The following is a 17,197-nucleotide window of genomic DNA, read 5'->3' on the forward strand; positions in this document are numbered from 1 at the left end:
CATGAATTCCTTGTTTTTCAATGCAGCGTAGTATTCCATTGTGTGAATCTACCACAGCTTCTCTATCCATTCATTTGTTGATGGGCAATTAGGTTGTTTCCAACTCCTTGATACTGTGAACAAAGCCGCAATAAACATGGGTGTGCATATATCTGCTTGGTTGTCAGTTATGGTCTATTTAGGGTATATTCCCAATAGTGGAATTCCTGGGTCAAATGGTATCTCTATTTGCAACTTTTTGAGAAAGTGCCACACCACTTTTCACAGTGGTTGCACCATTTTACACTTCCACCAACAGTGAATAAGGGTTCCAGTCTTTCCACAACTGCACCAGCATTTTTTACTTGCTGTTCTGTTAAATTTTGCTAGTCTTACAGGGGTGAGACTCATAGTTGTCTTGATTTGCATCTCTCTTAGAGCTAGGAATTTTGAACATTTCTTCATGTGCTTGTTGGCCATCTGAATGTCTTCTTATGGTCAACTGATTTTTGACAAGGAGATGAAATCAGTTAAGTAGGGAAACGACAGCCTTTTTAACAAATGGTGTTGGCAAAATTGGAAATCTATCTGCAGAAGACTTAAGCAAGATCCACACCTCACTCCATATACAAAAACCAATTCAAGGTGGATCATGGACTTAGGACTAAAACCAAGGACTATAAACTTCAAGAAAAGCTTGGAAGAACTCTAGTAGTCCTAATCCACAACATAAAGTCTTCCAAGTATCCTGAAAAGTCTGCAACCAGGAGAAGATAAAATAGAATGGGACCTTCTAAGAATCAAATCCCTATGCACATCCAAAAACTCCAACAGGGTAAAAAGGGAACCACAGACTGGGAAAAAGTATTTGATAATGACATATCAGATAAGGGACTTATATCTAGAATTTATAAAATTCTTGAGCACCACAACAAGATAAATAATCCAATCAAAAAATGGGCATAGGCTATGAACAGACACTTGACGTTATTTTCTTAGTGGGAGGTTTTTAATTACCTGCTTTGATTCTTCAGGTGGACAAAGAGGAATGCTCCTGCCCAGTGGAGGCGAAAGGATCGGCAGAAGCAGCACACAGAACACTTGCGTTTAGACAATGACCAGAGAGAGGTAAGGCGTCTTTGTAATGATTCTCTGCTCTTTCACATTTCATTGGCCTCTGCTCTGATTTAAGTATCCCAGGAGTGCCCTTTCTCCATAAAGAAGAGTTATTAATAAGGCTTGATATCAGGGTTTGGACCCAGGATTTAGAATATTTTGCTAGGAGTAGCTAGCCTTAACCATGTAGATCCTCTCTGACAGAACCAGTTTGCACCCCATTCAGTAATGATAAACACGGTGCTTTGCAAGGGCAACCCATCACTCTCTCTTCCTTACTGGTGCTGATATTCATCCTTCACCAGGATTAAGTTGGAGCAGGGTGTTGGATGTGGCAGGAATCTCAGAAGATAAAGAGTCCAGAACTTGAGGGAAACCATTTAAAATTCATGAGCTTGGGCCCCTGAACCAGGTGTGTGAGTGCAACCTTTTCCTTTTTTCTGTATCTTAACACAGTTAATCTTCCTGATTTTATCTTTTCTCTTTGAGGGCCAAAGGAGAAGAGTGTTATCAGGTTCCCGGGGATTGAGGATTCTGATATGTACTTCTTAAATCCTCATTATTTTTTTTTTTTTAAATTTAAATAGCATTCAGTTTATTACAGATGTTTAGTATTGGCTTCCCATATTTCCCGCCTTTGTTTTTAGCATAATTATGTTATCTAGCTGAGCAATCATTATTTTTAAGCTGTGTTTCTCAGCTCATCCATTACTTGTTTCCATTAAAGTTTCTATTCTTTTTTATTTGATTGAGATTTTAATGAAAGTTTACAGAGAACCTGGATTTCCATTTATTCATTGTTGCACATTTTCCTCCCCCCCCCCCTCCAGTTCACTTTTTTCTTTGGAAAAAAAATTCTTCCATTGTTATACAGACACATCCCCACCCCAGTCCACTTTACTATAAATCTTCTATTCTGGACTCTTTTCATGCCAGTAATACCTAAGCATATATTCCCTTCATACAGTTCTCTCCCTCGTCTGTTTCAATGCCGTGTACATTATTTATCCCCTCTTTTCTTAGTTTCCCCCCCAACCCCCATGTCAGTCCTGTTTTATAACAGTGGCATTATGCAGTATTTGTCTTTTTGTGACTGAGATCTTTCACTCAGCATAATGTCCTCCATGGTCACCCATTTTATATAATATTTCATGAGTTCTTTGTTTTTTAGTTCAGCATAAAATTCCATTGTGTGCATACCACAGCTTCTCTATATCCATTTGTTTGTTGAAGGGCACTTGGGTTGTTTCAAAAGTTGCTCTTGTGAACAAAGCAGCAATAAACATGGGTGTGCATGTATCTGCTTGGGTGGTAGTTCTGGTTTCTTTAGGGTATATTCCCAGTAGTGGAATTGCTGGGTCAAATGCTTTTTTCTATTTCCAACTTTTTGAGAAAGAGCCGTACAGCCTTCCATAGTGGTTGTACCATTTTACACTCCAACAGTGAATAAAGGTTCCAGTTTCTCCACCACCTCACCAGCGTTTGTTTGCTACTCTGTTGAATTTTGCTATTCTTACTGGGGTGAGATGTTACCTAATAGTTGTTTTGATTTTCATCTCTCTTAGAGCTAGAGATTTGAACATTTCTTCATGTGATTTTTCACCATCTGAATGTCTTCTCTGGTGAAGTGTCTGTTCATATCCTGTACCCATTTTGCATTTGGGTTGTTTATCTTGTTATGGCTACAGTTTGTAGTTCTGAATCTCATGTTTGAGAATCTGCCATGCTTAATTTCAGAGAGCTGTGAAAATGGGGCTTGCTTTCACAAACCTGTTTCTAGAACTTCTTCTTTGAGATAAGACCTTGCAAGTTATATTTTATTCAGATAAAACTCACTAAAGCATTTTGTTTTTTATATGTATTAGACTCCTCAGTGAATGGGAAAAGAAACATTTTGCCCTTCCTATTTTTAAGAAAGGAGTAGTACAGTGGGTTAATTGTTGGACTGTTAATCAGAAGATTAGGAGTTAAAATCTACAGCAGTTAAAATCTGCCAATCACTCTGCAGGAGAAAGATAAGGCAATCTGATTCTGCTAAGTTTAACAGCTCAAATCCTGTGAAGCATTTCTGCTGGAACTTACAAGGTTACTGAGTTGGAATTGACACTGGTGGATGTGTGTATTTTTTTAAAGGAATAAGTGATGATTAAAAGCTATGCTGGTGAATTTGTAACTGCTGATTTACCAGATACAATTTAGATTAGAGGGGTTTTTGGTGTGAGGATAGCATAGGGAGTGTTGGGTATTAATTTTATCTCCTTTGGGTTTTCCATCTCATTTCCATATTACTTGTTTAAAACATTGTTTATAGAGTATTTTTCTTGGTCACAGTCAGTGTATTAGGCTCCTTGAAATATGGAGATGACACATGTAAGGATAACAATAGCTTGTCCTTGAATAATCTCATTTTATTGAGGGTGTGAAGCAGGATATACGAATAGCCTCAGTAGAAGAGTTTTTTGCAAGGGCTGTTAGAGAGGCAATGTTTGATCACTGAGTAGAGCATGGAGAGGTCAGTTCTCCCTGGAGTAATGAGCAGACAAGACTGGAGAAGCCAGTACCTGCTTAAGCCTTAAATGATGATGAGATTGTTAATGAGAACAGCATTCCAAGTAGAAGAATTGTTATGTTTAAAGGTTGGTATTTTTTTGTGTTAAGAAGCCAGTGTTCAGAATTTTGGGGGACAATATTGGAGATAACTAGCTAGTGAAGCCTTATGGTAGGAGTTGATAATAAAAGCTGATTGAGTGAGAGACAAGAATATCAAATTTTGTTGCTGGAATAAATACGGGGGAAGGGAGAAGGAACAGAAGGGTTCAAATTTTAGTTTGACGTAAAAAATTTTTTTTCTCAATGTTCCTGTCAGGTTTTGTACACTAGCTTTGCATTCATGTTGCAGCATGGTTATTTTGGTTTTTTTTTTTCTCTTGTGCCATTGGATACAAAGTAATACATTACTGTACTTTTCTCTTTGATAAAAAGAGTTGTATTTTAAACTTTGTAGTTTCTCAACTATCTGAGAAAATGGTGGTTACTAGTGCTCCTACAGACACCCATCAGTACTAGTTGCCAGTGGTTTTTGTCCATAGACGCAGATTCTTTGGTATTTCTTTTTGCTGTAGAAATATATCCAGGAAGCCAGGAATATGGGCAGCACCATCCGCCAGCCCAAACTCTCCAACCTTTCTCCGTCTGTGATCGCCCAAACAAACTGGAAATTTGTGGAGGGCCTTTTGAAGGAGTGTCGCAACAAGGTAAGCTGTGGACATCTTGTATGTGTGGTGTTTCCTTTGATAACTAAGGTGACAGACACCAGGGTCTAACTCTGACTCTTGGTTTCAAAATACTGCAAATGAGATAGCACTAATTTTAATATCCTCTTAACCTGGAATTAAATGTGTTTATTTTAAGTAAAATATGTCATTATCTGAGAAAAAGCACCATTTGTTTAGTATTAAAATCTGTATATCTATTTATATCTCTATATCCTTTAAAACTCAGAGATAGATACAGTTTTTAGTTTTTGGCCTCTGATTTAGTTAAAGTCATTGTAATCAAACCATCCTCAGTAGATTAGCCTTGTTGTTGTTGTTGTTATGTACCATCGAGTTGCTTGCAACTCATAGCGACCCTATTTACAAGAGCCCTAAAACCTGCTATATCCTGTACTAACCTCACTGTCTCGGACACACCTACTCCTGTTACCGCAATCACTGAATCGATCCATCTCATTGAGGCCTTTCCTCTCTTGGGCTGTCCGTCCATCCTCCCAAACATGATGGATCTCTCCAAGGACTGGTCCCTCCTTGCAGCTTACCCAAAGTATATGTCAGACAAAGCTTCAGAATCCTTGGCCTCCAAGGAGCAGCCAGCCTTTACCCTCACCAGAATCAACCTGTTTGTTCTCCGAGCAGTTCATGATATAATCAACACTCTTCTCCGGCACCACAGCTCAAAGGCATCAATTCTTTTTCTATCATCCCTAGTCACTGTTCAGCTCTCTGACGCATAGCATGCAATTGGAAGACTATGGCCTGAATCAGGATCACCTTAGTCTCTAGCCTGACGTCATTGCTCTTCAGTACTCTGAAGAGGTCCCTGACAGCTGACTGTCCCAATACTATTCGTCTATTGATAATCCTGGCTGTTGGTACCAAGGGTATTGATTGTGGAGCCAAGCAAACTAAAACTGAACAATCTCAATCTCTTTACCATCTATTATGATGCTGCCAAATGGCCCAATTGTGAGAATCTTTGTTTTCTTGGTGTACATAAAAATGTTTTGCCTCTCTAAGAAGACACTAGAAGAACAAGAAAGTCGGACTCAGAAGAAATGCAGCCTGAGTGCTCCTTAAGAGCAGGAATAATGCACACCTTGTTTATTATGGTTTTGTGCACAATAGCAAGGAGTTGGAAACAACCCAAGTGCCCATCAGCAAACGAATGGATAGAGAAGCTGTGGTCTATCTACACCATGGAATACTACGCTGCATTGAAAAACAAGGAACTCATGCAATATTACTCAAAATGGGTGACCCTGGAGGACATTATGCTGAGTGAAGTATCTCTGTCACAAAAGGACAAATACTGCATGGTGCCACTGTTGTAGAATGGAACTGACATGAGGGTTGGGGTAAAACTGAGAAAAACTGGATAAATTGTGTATACTTTATTGAAACAGATGAGGGAGAGAACAATTTAAAAGCAATATCTGATAGGGTATTATGGTTATCACAAGAGTCCAGAATTAAGGTTGCATAGTGGAGTGTACTTGGGGCAGTGGAGGGTGTGTGTGTGGGAGGATTGTATACCAGTGAAAGAATTTTACTTTTCAAAGAGAGGAGTGAACTGGTGGGGAGGGCTGGGCAGGGAGAAAAGTGCAACAGTGACTGAATGGAAATCCAAAATCTCTGTAAATACTCATTAAAATTAATAACATTTTTTAAAAAAGAGCAGGAATGAGGAAACTTAGTCTCATATTCTTTAGACATGTTGTCAAGGCATAGTCCTTGAAAAAGATCTCCATGCTTGGGAAAGTAGTGGGTCAGTGAAAGAGAGGAAGGAGGACCCTCAACAAAGTGAACTGACACAGTGACTGCAACAATGGGTTTAAGGACATCAGGGATTGTAAGGATCAGTCAGGATTTCATTCTGTTGTATTTTCATGCTCATCATTACCTAACAACAACATTAACAGTGCTTTCTGTGTCTCAAAGCAAGAATTAACAGAACCAGTCCCAAATTGTGTGTTTTTAGTTTAAGCTTAGATTGTCTGAATTTAATTCTCCATTCTACAAGAAGTCATTCCTCATTTTTAATGCTTTAGTTATAAATTAGAATTTTTATCCTAATAAAAATTTAGTCTTTTCACTAGGTCAGAATATGTATGATATAGGACCAGTCAAATAATTTGGTCTCACCAGTATCCTGTTTATTACTTAATGGAAAAAAATTTTTAATTGCTTTTTCAATTTCTAAGTGGTGCTCATTTATATGGGGTGAAATATATTTATGCTTCTGGAAGAAATTATTACTATTAAAAATTAAATTGATATATCAGTACTGATTTTGAATTTGGGTATTTGAAAAAGAAAAACTCCTCTCAGGGGAGCTCTGGTGGCCTAGTGGCAAGAAGCTGCACTGCAATCCCAGAGGTATGTGGTTTGAATCCACCAGAAGCTGTGCTGGAGAAGGAGGAGCAGTCTCTTTCTGTACAGTCAGATCTGATTTGATGGTACACACAGAAAAAAATAATAAAAAATTAAAAAACAAACAAAAAAAAATCCCAAACCTTCTCTTAGTTAACTGTGAGTCTTTGGTAATTGTGATTTTCCACACAGTATTATCCTTTCTGTCACCAAGAACATGGAGATGCTGCATTTTTCAGAAGAGAAGAATGCTTTTCTATTGTCTTTAGGATTTTTTCCAAGTCTTTTCTATGTTTTTTTTTTGCTCATTTTGTAATTGGGTTATCAGTCTTTTTCTTCTGGAGACCCAGTAATAGTCTGTAAACTTTTGTTAGGAGAGCCTTGTCTGAAATGGTATTGCCAAATGTTTTTTCCCTAGTTCGTTGATTTTTCTTTTCACCCTATTGGAAAAAATCTTTGATGTGCACAGGCATTGAATCTTTAGAAAGTCACATTCATCATTTTATCCTCTACAGATTGTGCATTCTGGCTGTATTTGTCAGCCTCTTTAAACCATAGACTAGCAGCTCTGGTGGCCTAGTGGCAAAAAGCTGAGCTTCAATCTTGAAGGAATATGGTTCAAGGCCAGCAGCTGCTCCGCTGGAGAAGGATGGACATTCTCCTCTCGTGAGATTAGCTGCCTCTGAAAACCCACTGGATGCTATGGGTCAGTTCTGCCTTGATGGTACACAAAACAACAACAAGGTCTTCTAAGCTTGGTTCCAGTTTGTCTCTTAAGAACTTTATGGTTTTGGGCTTTACTCCCAGCTCTCTGATTCACCTTAAGTTGATTTTTCTGTGTGGTGGTGGTGGTTGTTATTATGTGGCGTCGAGTCGCTTGTGACTCATAGCGACCCTATGTACAATAACCCTAAACTCTGCTCTGTCCTGTGCCAATCGCACTGTCTCTGACACTCCCATCCCTATTACCCCAGTCACTGAATCAGTCCACTTCATAGAGGGCCTTCCCCTCCTGTGCTGTCCCTCCACTCTACCCAGCATGATATCCTTCTCCAAGGACCGGTCTCTCCTTACAAGATATCCAGAGTATGTTAGACGGAGCCTCAGAATCCTGTTTCAGCTTATTGCGAGTAGCATTCTAGTTTTGCCACCACCATTTGTTGAAGAGGCTGTCATTCCACATTTGATAGCCTTTATTTCTTTGTTGAGTATCAGTTGAACGTAGATGGATAGATCTATTTCTGGGTTCTCGATTCTGTTCCATTGGTCTGTGTACCTGTCATTGTACCAGTTCTGCTGATTTCTTTTTTTTCAAAGTTGTGATTTTAACAAAAGTTTACAGAAAAGTTGGATTTTTCTATTCATTCATTATTGTACATTTTCCTCTCTACTCCCTAACTCCCTAAGTTAGTTTTTAAAAAAAAAAATTAATTACATAATTTCCTTCCTCCCTTCTGCCCCTCTCTCAGTCCACTTTGCTACGTATCTCTTATTCTGAACTACTGACACACAAATAATGCCTAATATTCCTTTTAAATAGTTCCTTTTTTCATCTATTTCAGTATAATGTTCATTATTTATCCCTCTTTTCTTAGTTTTCCCCCAACCTCTTTGTCAGTCTTGGTGTTATGCAGTATTTGTCCTTTTGTGACTAAGATAGTTCACTCAGCATAATGTCCTCCAGGGTCACCCATGTTGCATAATATTTTATGGGTATCTTGTTTTTCAGTGCTGTGTATTATTCCACTGTGTGATTACCATAGCTATTCTGTCCATTCATTTGTTTATGGGCGCTTGGGTTGCTTCCATCTCTTTGCTCTTGTGAATAACGCAGCAATAACCATGGGTGTACATATGTCTGTTTGAGTATATTCCTAGTAGTGCTGGGTCAGAATGAATGTCTGTTTTCAACTTTTGAGAAAGTGCCATACTGCCTTCCATAGTGGTTGCACCATTTTACATTCCCACCAGGAATGAATAAAGGTTCCAGTTTCTCTACTTGCTCACCAGCGTTTGTTGTTTGCTGCTCTATTGAACTTTGTTATTGTTACTGGGATGAGATGATATCTTCTAGTTGTTTTGGTTTTCATCTCTCTGAGAGCTACTGATTTTGAACATTTCTTCATGTGTTTGTTTGCCATCTGAATGGTGTCTTTGGTGAAGTGTCTGTTCATATCTTGTGCCCATTTTGTGATTGGGTTTTTAACCTTTTTCTTGTTGAGGTACTAGAGTATTCTATAAATTTTCAATATGAGTCCCTTACCAGATACGTCATTACTAAATATTTTTTCCCAGTCTATGGGTTTCCTTTTTACCCTGTTGGAGTTTTTTGATGTGCACAGGGGTTTGAGTCTTAGAAGGTCCTGTACCTCTATTTTATTCTCTCCTGGTTGTAGGTTTTTCAGGATGCTTAGAAGATTATTGATACTGTGGATTGGAGCTTCTAGAGTTCTTTCAAGCTTTTCTCTGATGAAGTTTATAGTCCTTGGTTTTACTCATAGATCCTTGATCCACTTTTGTCTCCTTGTCAAAAATCAGTTGATCATAGGTAGATGAGCCAGCCGATTTCTGGATTCTCAGTTCTATTCTGTTGATTTTTTGTGTGTCGCTGTACCAGTACCACACTGTCTTTGACCACCACAGGTGTGTAGTAGGATTTGAAATCAAGGAGTGAAATGCCTCCTACCTTGTTTCCATTTTTCAAGAGTGCTTTGCTTATTTGGAGTCTCTGTCTGTTCCAGATGAAATTAGAAATTGACTTTCATCTTGTTGAAGAATGGATTGGTATTTGTATTGGGATTTCATTGAATTTGTACCAAAGGTTGTCTTTTGTAGAATTGTGATTTTCACAATATTGAGTCTTCCTCTCCATTAGCGTGGGATATTCTTCCATTTCTTCAGGTCTCTTTGTTTCCTGTGTTATTGTTTTATAATTTTCTTTGCAACATGTCCAGAGTTTGTCAAACGAAGCCCCAGAATCTTTGCCTCCAAGGAGTAGCCTGGTTTAAACCTCTCTAGGATGAATTTGTTTGTTTTCTTGGCAGTCCATGGTACATTCAATACTCTTCTCCAGGACATCATGTTGTTCAGTACTATTGAGTTGGAACCAACTCATAGCTGACCCTCCAGTGGGTTTTCAAAGGCAGTAAATTGAACAGGAGTTGATTTCCCATCTTCATCCTCTGGAGCACCTGGTAGATTCAAACTGTATTCTGCATTCGTTGTGCCTTTCCTGGCTACTAAGCTACCTGGGCTTAGTTTAACCCATTAGGAGACTCAGATGAGATAATATATACTTAGTACAGAGCCTGACACATAGCAAGATTTTTATTTTAAAAATTTTATTGCAGGGGAGCTCTGGTGGCCTAGTAGCAAGAAGCTGCAACTACAATCCCAGAGGTGCACAGTTCGAATCCACCAGATGCTCTGCCGGGGAAGGAGGGGCAATCTCCTCCTGTACCAGTCAGATCTGATTTGACGGTACACGCACACAAAAATAATAAAATAAAAATTTAAAAAAAAATTTTTTATTGCACTTTCTAGAAAAGGTTACAATGCAAACAAGTTTCCTTTTCTGTAATTCATGCTTAAAATATTCCATGATGTTGGTTGCATTCTCCATAATGTATCAGCACACTCCCCATTTCTGCCCTGAATTTCTATTTCCTTTCATTCTTATTTTGTTTTCTGCCGTTTCCTACCTTTTCTTTTTCACTTTTAGTAAATGTCTGTTTGATTTTGTATAATTTATGTTTCTAAAACAGGATGTAGAAATTACTGAACAATATCATTAATATCTCATGCAAACAAAATATTGTTTAAGATAGTTAAAAATTAGCTAGAGTAGTACATTGATAGGAAACTGCCAGAAGTTCAGGCTGGTTTTTGGATGAGACCATGGCACCAGGGATAGCATATGGATCCTGGCTGCAAGGAAGGAATACCAGAAGAATATTTATCTGTATTTTATTGACTATGCAAAGGCATTTGACTGTGTGGATCATAACAAATTATGGCTAACATTGAGAAGAATAGGAATCCTTGAATTCTTAATTGTGCTCATAAGAAATCTATACCTAGATCAAAAAGCTGTTGTTTGAACGGAGCAAGAGAATACTGAATGATTAAAATCAGGAAGGGTGTGTATCAGGGTTGTATTCTTTCTCTATACCTGTTCAATCTGTATGCTGAGCAAATAATTCAAGAAGCCAAATGAAACAACTTTGCTTAAAATGAGGATATGAAACCCTTGTTACAGAAGATCAAAGACTACAGCCTTTGGTATAGATTACATCTGGGATTAAATGCTTAAAGGTTTGTTTAATGAGATTGTTTAAACAGTAGAGAGTTTCAGAGGTGAGCATGACCAAAAGGTTTTATTGAACACACTCATCTCATAAATACACAGATGGAACCTAAATGACATACGTTTCTAGGGTGATGCAGTGATTGCTCTTCTCTTATCTTCTTTTTAACCAAACTTGTAAGGAAAACACTGTACCATAAATTTGACATATATGGTAAGGAATAAATTACCTTTTTTTTCCCTGAGGCTGCTTCATCTTGTCCTTCCAAGCCTGATAAATGGTCTGGGCAGGCTGCTACAACTCTTTCAGGAGCATGTAATCTTGCTCATTGTGGTTTCTAATCATACTGACTGGTACTTTATAGACCAAGAGGATGCTGGTGGAGAAAATGGGCCGTGAAGCTGTGGAGCTAGGTCACGGGGAAGTGAACATCACAGGAGTGGAAGAAAACACCTTGATTGCCAGCCTGTGTGACCTACTGGAAAGGATCTGGAGTCATGGGTTACAAGTTAAACAGGTACCAGATATCTGCCTTCTCCCTGTCAGGCAAATGCTCTCCCTGTTTTTATTTCCTCTGGTTCCTAGTAACTTGCATTAGACTCATGCATGACTGAATTAAAGGCTGCCTAATCCTTATCTTTCCCATGATCATTTACCCATCTAAGCATTGCAATCAATGACTGATGAGGTTTCATTGGCTAATTTTTAGAGGTAGATCACAGGGCATTTCTTCCTAGTCCTATTTTTGTCTTTTGAAAGCTGTTTAGCACCAATAGAGCATGCAGGTTTCCATTAATAGACAAATGGTGTCTGTGTATTAAGAGCACTAATTCAGAACAGACCCTAGATCTCCAATATGGAAGGGAAAATTTACTGTTGAATCTCCATTGCCCTCATTTTTCTCTTAATAGCTTTTCCATATTTGATTTAATCAGCTGGTATAGCCTTTGAAGAATGATGCATACTATGTGTGGCGTGCAATTTGAAATAACCAAATACTATTGAGATTTGTGTCCTGGCACAATGACAATTTACTCCATGCCTCTAATAGTTAAAAACTACCACTGTAACACTTTCAAAGACCAGTTTCTGTGATATTGACCATAGTATACTCATACTTAGAAATAATTACCAGCTTACTTTCCTGCACACTTCATCAACTGTGCCTTTGATGGTAAATCCTCACAGTGATGATTTATCCCCCTAGCCTCCACTAAGGGCAGAAATGCTCTTAATTACATTAGGGAATTAGGAGCTGTTGTAGAATCTCTTCCATGGAATAGCAGCAGTACCTTTGTGCAAAATCCTTTGTACTCTGTCCAAGCCAATATTCAATCAATGGATTGACAGATTTTTTTTTGCTTTTTTCTTATTCACTGCTCTCTACCCAGGCTCTCTTTTAACTATCTCTTCCCTATTCCTATTGAGAGACTATTTCCTTTGCCCATTCCCTACCTTTTTTCCCTCATAAACTTTAACAAGAAAATATACTTGTATACGTTGCATCTGAGTATACATTGAGACAAGCAAGGATATAAACACTTCTTAACAAAAGTCTGCATCAGTATGTTAAAATTCATTGAATGCCTTAACTTCTGAAATATAAATGGATATTTATTCTGTGTGTTTGGTTCTAGGGGAAATCTGCCTTGTGGTCCCACCTATTACATTATCAGGAAAACCGTCAGAGGAAACTCACATCAGGAAGCCTCAGTACCTCAGGTGAGGTAGTCTGTGCACCATTGGAGAGAACTCCTCCAGCCTACTTCCTTATCCCCCACAGTGAGCATCTGAAACGACTGTTTCAGGTCCATGTAGCCTTTCCTCTGGGATGGTTTTAAATAGAAAGCCATTAAGAGCATGTCTGAACCTTAGTGCATGTCAAAGTCATAGAGTTAGCTTTCATCATGTGTTTCTATATCCTTTGATGAATGAAATGAAAGAATTCTATTTGTAAGAAACTAATCTTAGGAAGAATTTGAAGTTAATGGTGGTCGTTAACCATCTATGTTTTTAGCAAGCATCTTAAATTTTTTTTTGTTTTATTTTCCTGATATGGACACTAAGTCAAGAGAGGGGTTTTTTTGTGTGTGTATGTGAGTGCCCTATTTTGAAATTCCTCAACGTCAAGGGTTCATATAAGAATCTTCTACACTTCCTTTCTGTTTATAGTTTAATAAAAATGTTAGCTATGGTAGACATTCCAGAGATCATCTAATCCAACTTCTGCAAATTTTGCAAGAGGAAATATATGCAGAGAGGACTTGAATTTCTTTAGAATCACACAGTGATTGGATAAGGCTAAATTAAGAGACAAGCCTCTTGTCTCCTGTCTTTATACCATCTTAAAATGTGTCACTAAGAGAGGTCTCTACCTTTAGATTTTTTGGTAGCAATTGTCCTACCTTTATGATCAGAATGTTCTTAACTTAATGATAAAGATGAATTTTAATATGAATGATGAGCATAAACTCACCACTTTCTTTGTCCTCATAATGGCTGACCTCAATAAAGACTGAATGTTGGAAGAAGAGTTGGCTGAAAAACAAGGACAAGAACTCCTTGATCCTTGATAGTTTTATGGCTCTTTGTTTTTTTTTTGGGGGGGAGGGTCTGCTTTCTGGATGTGGGTTGGAGAGAAAGGTCTTCTCAAAAAAATTTGAAGAGTTATTGCTAGAAGATAGAAACTGTAGCCAAAAGTTCCCAACAACTAAATGATGACAATACTTCTTCCTTTTAAAATACTTAAACGATGTTAGTTTCAACCTATTACATGGTATATAAAAGACCTCCTGTTGCTTTCTTGTCTGTTACTTTATCTTACAAGAGGAAATGTAGCAGGACATAAGGCTTTATGATTTAAGTCTCACCATAGAGAATTTTGGGCAGAGTAGTTACCATGTTCCCAAACAAAAAGAGCTGTTTATCATTCACATTATTAGCCTATTTTTGTTAGGTGCCATTAAGTCGCCCACAACTCTTAGTGTCCCTATAAACAATAGATCTGAATGTTGTCCTATGCTGCACTACCCTCATCATCTCTAATATGCACGAGTCACTGTGTCAATCTATCTCGTTGGTGATCTTCCTCTTTTTCTCCGATTCTCTACCTTTCCCAGCATGATGGGCTTTTCCCAAAGATGGTCCCTCCTAACAACAAGCACAAAGTATGTGAGATGAAATGTCACCATCCTTGCTTTAAAGGAGCACCTTGATTGCATTTCCTCCAAGACAGACTTGCTCTTTTGGCAGTCCAAGGGATATCCAGTACTCTTCTCCAGAGAAAAGACAAGCATGTTCCTTTCTCTGAAGAATCTTCTGTCTGTTTAGAAAGGCTTGAACTTCTGAATATCCATAAGCAAAGTCCGTTTCAGAATGAACTATCAAATTACAGCAGTTTGCACTAGCTCATAGCATTAGACATTTCTTGAGTTCTGGTCAGCTCATCCCTGGACATGTGTTGTTAAGTTCAGTGTGCCCTGGCCACAAAATCAGGGTCCACACATTTCTTCTTGCTTTGCAGATTGGTTTCTATAATCTGTAATAATACCCATTTAGTCATTTCTTTTATACATTTTATACCACTACGTAGAAAAAATATTCAGTCTGTAGTATATTTAGGTAGACAGAAGAACCTTAACACGTGAAATATAACCCTTATAAAACATTCTGACTCTTTATGATGAGTTCTGGTTCAGATTGGCTCTGGTCACAGGTATTTCAAAGTTTCTGTTCACTACTTTTCCTTCTTTGACTACACCTAACCCTTGTCTCAGAGATAAAAAGGGACAGACACCTATTTGGATATTCAGATCTCTTGGACATGATTAATTTTTTTTGTTCTAGGGATACTTCTTGATTCAGAACGGAGAAAGTCTGATACCAGCTCAGTCATGTCTCCCCTGAGGATTTCACTCATTCAAGATATGAGGTCAGTCTGGATTCACATATAATAAATAAGCCACTGAAATCTTACTTTCACTTGTTGCTAAGTTACACATCTTAAAAACTCAGTGACTTGGCTGACCACAGCATCAACTAACTGGGAAGGCCTTCTTGGTTTTGTTGTGCTTCATGATGTATTTGTAAAGCTGTACAAGCAGTTGAGTTTCTTGACATTTTTGGAAAACAACACCAGGGTTAAGGAGAATAGGAGAGCGTCTCAAGGCCTCCAGGCTCTGGAGCTAGCTTGATTTTTTGAGAGTGAGGCTACTTTTTGACCCTCTAATTGTACTAAAAGGCTACTGACAAAACTGTGTGATATACAGAACTTGGAAAGTAAAAGAGATGGACTCTCCTGTGATGAGATAGGGCTGCTTCACCAGGTCTCCTTTGCCTGCCTTTGTTAATGAATTTATTTCCTCTACTACCCTTCACTTTCTCTTACTTATTCCCTCTTCAGGCACATCCAGAACATTGGGGAAATCAAAACTGATGTGGGAAAGGCCAGAGCATGGGTGCGACTGTCCATGGAAAAAAAGTTACTTTCCAGACACTTGAAGCAACTTCTCTCAGAACATGAACTCACCAAGTAAGGCTAACTCTTCCTGGAATAAAGCCAGCCTCCCAGGAATGGTGGGAAGGGGTTGGAAATCCCTGTGCAGAAAGGGAGAATTTTGGGTATGTTGTCATTGTTGTATTAAATGCAAATTGCATATGAAAGTTTTTTGGTATTTCCTTTCTCCTTGTGCATAATTATGAATTACTGTCACCTTATGAATAATTCTACTGTATCTGCTCTCCCTGTTGTCTCAGTTTGCATGCCATGAATAGTTTTTTTATTGTGCTTTGTTTTTTTTAATTGGTTTGCATACAATCCTTCATCTGCATTGTGTTTCATCCATCTATCTTGTATTTTATATAAACATTCATATACATTTTATTTTATATAATTAATTCCTATTGATCTATGCCTGTTATCACGCCATCTTTTCAAGTTCTCATTGAATCTTTCCTATTTCTTCACCCTTCAACCTCTACTATGCTAATGATTTCTTCCTTCCCTTTTTTCTACTCTTCTCCCTTTGAACATTTATGCGCATTTAGTTTGATTATCCTCTTATTTTTCACATGGTGCAGTATTTGTCCTTAGAAAACAGAGTTACTTCACTCAGCATAATGCACAATGTAATACTTTTATATTTTACAAAATTGTTGTTCCTTAGTGTTACATTGTGTGAATATATTATAATTCTTCAGTCTTTTTGTTTATTGATGGGCATTTGGGCCGTTTCCATTTTCTTGTTATTGTGAATTATGTTGCTATGAACATAGGTATACATGTTTCTGTTCATGTCTCACTTCTGATTTCCTTGGGGTATATTCCTAGTAGTGGAATAGCTGGGTCATGTGGGAATTCTATATGGTCAGCTTTTTGCTTTTTGGGAAATGCCAAAATGCCTTCAGTTGAGGTTGTACCATTTTACAGTCCCACCAGCAGCACATGAAAGTTCCAATCTCTCTGCATCCTCTCCAACAAGTATTGCTTGCTGTCTTGTTAAACTTTGCTACTGCTACTAGGTTGAATTGGTATCTCATTGTTGTTTTGGTTTACATCTCTTAAATTGCCAGTGATTTTGAACATTTTTTCATGTGTGTGTTTGCCATCCAAATGTCTTCTTTTAAGAAGAGTCTTCATGTGTCTTGCCCATTTAGTTACTGGATTATCAGTCTTTTTCTTGTGGATGCCTGGTAGTATTCTGTAAACTTTAGTTATGAGGCTCTTGTCTGAAATGTCATTGACAAGTGTTTTCTCACAATCTGTAGATTTTCTTTTCACCCTATTTGAAAAACCTTTTGATACACACAGAGATTGGATTTTTAGAAGATCTCATTCATTAATTTTATCCTCTCCTGGTTCTATATTTTTGGTTATATTTTCAAGTTTATTTATGCCATAGGCTAAGAGATTGTTGTTTCTCCTTTAGATTGTTTTATTTTCTTGTCAAATACCAATTGGCCATAGGTAGATGGGTTGATTTCTGGGTTCTCGATTCTATTCCATTGATCTATGTGTCTGCTATTGTACCAATACCAAGCTGTTTTGGTTACTAGGGTTGTAGTAGGTTTTGAGATCAGAGAGTGTAATACCTCCCACTTCATTTGTATTTTTCAGAGGAACTGTATTATTCAAGGTCTCATAAATAG

At 37.9% G+C, this 17,197-nt stretch overlaps 1 protein-coding gene across 1 annotated transcript in view; it reads left to right on the forward strand.

Annotated features, from left to right (window-relative positions):
- DENND5A (DENN/MADD domain containing 5A) overlaps positions 1 to 17,197 on the forward strand; it is a 105,569-nt gene that overhangs the window by 69,610 nt on the left and 18,762 nt on the right. Inside the window, exons 12-17 of the mRNA XM_006885597.1 lie at positions 1,014 to 1,107; positions 4,218 to 4,349; positions 11,415 to 11,567; positions 12,688 to 12,772; positions 14,897 to 14,981; positions 15,453 to 15,581. Of these exons, the coding sequence (XP_006885659.1) occupies positions 1,014 to 1,107; positions 4,218 to 4,349; positions 11,415 to 11,567; positions 12,688 to 12,772; positions 14,897 to 14,981; positions 15,453 to 15,581 (678 nt within the window). The remainder of the gene's footprint in view (positions 1 to 1,013; positions 1,108 to 4,217; positions 4,350 to 11,414; positions 11,568 to 12,687; positions 12,773 to 14,896; positions 14,982 to 15,452; positions 15,582 to 17,197) is intronic.

The sequence above is a fragment of the Elephantulus edwardii genome, unplaced genomic scaffold, assembly GCF_000299155.1.
Source record: "Elephantulus edwardii isolate Elephantulus edwardi_28Jun2011 unplaced genomic scaffold, EleEdw1.0 scaffold00044, whole genome shotgun sequence".
Classification (NCBI taxonomy): Eukaryota; Metazoa; Chordata; class Mammalia; order Macroscelidea; family Macroscelididae; genus Elephantulus; species Elephantulus edwardii.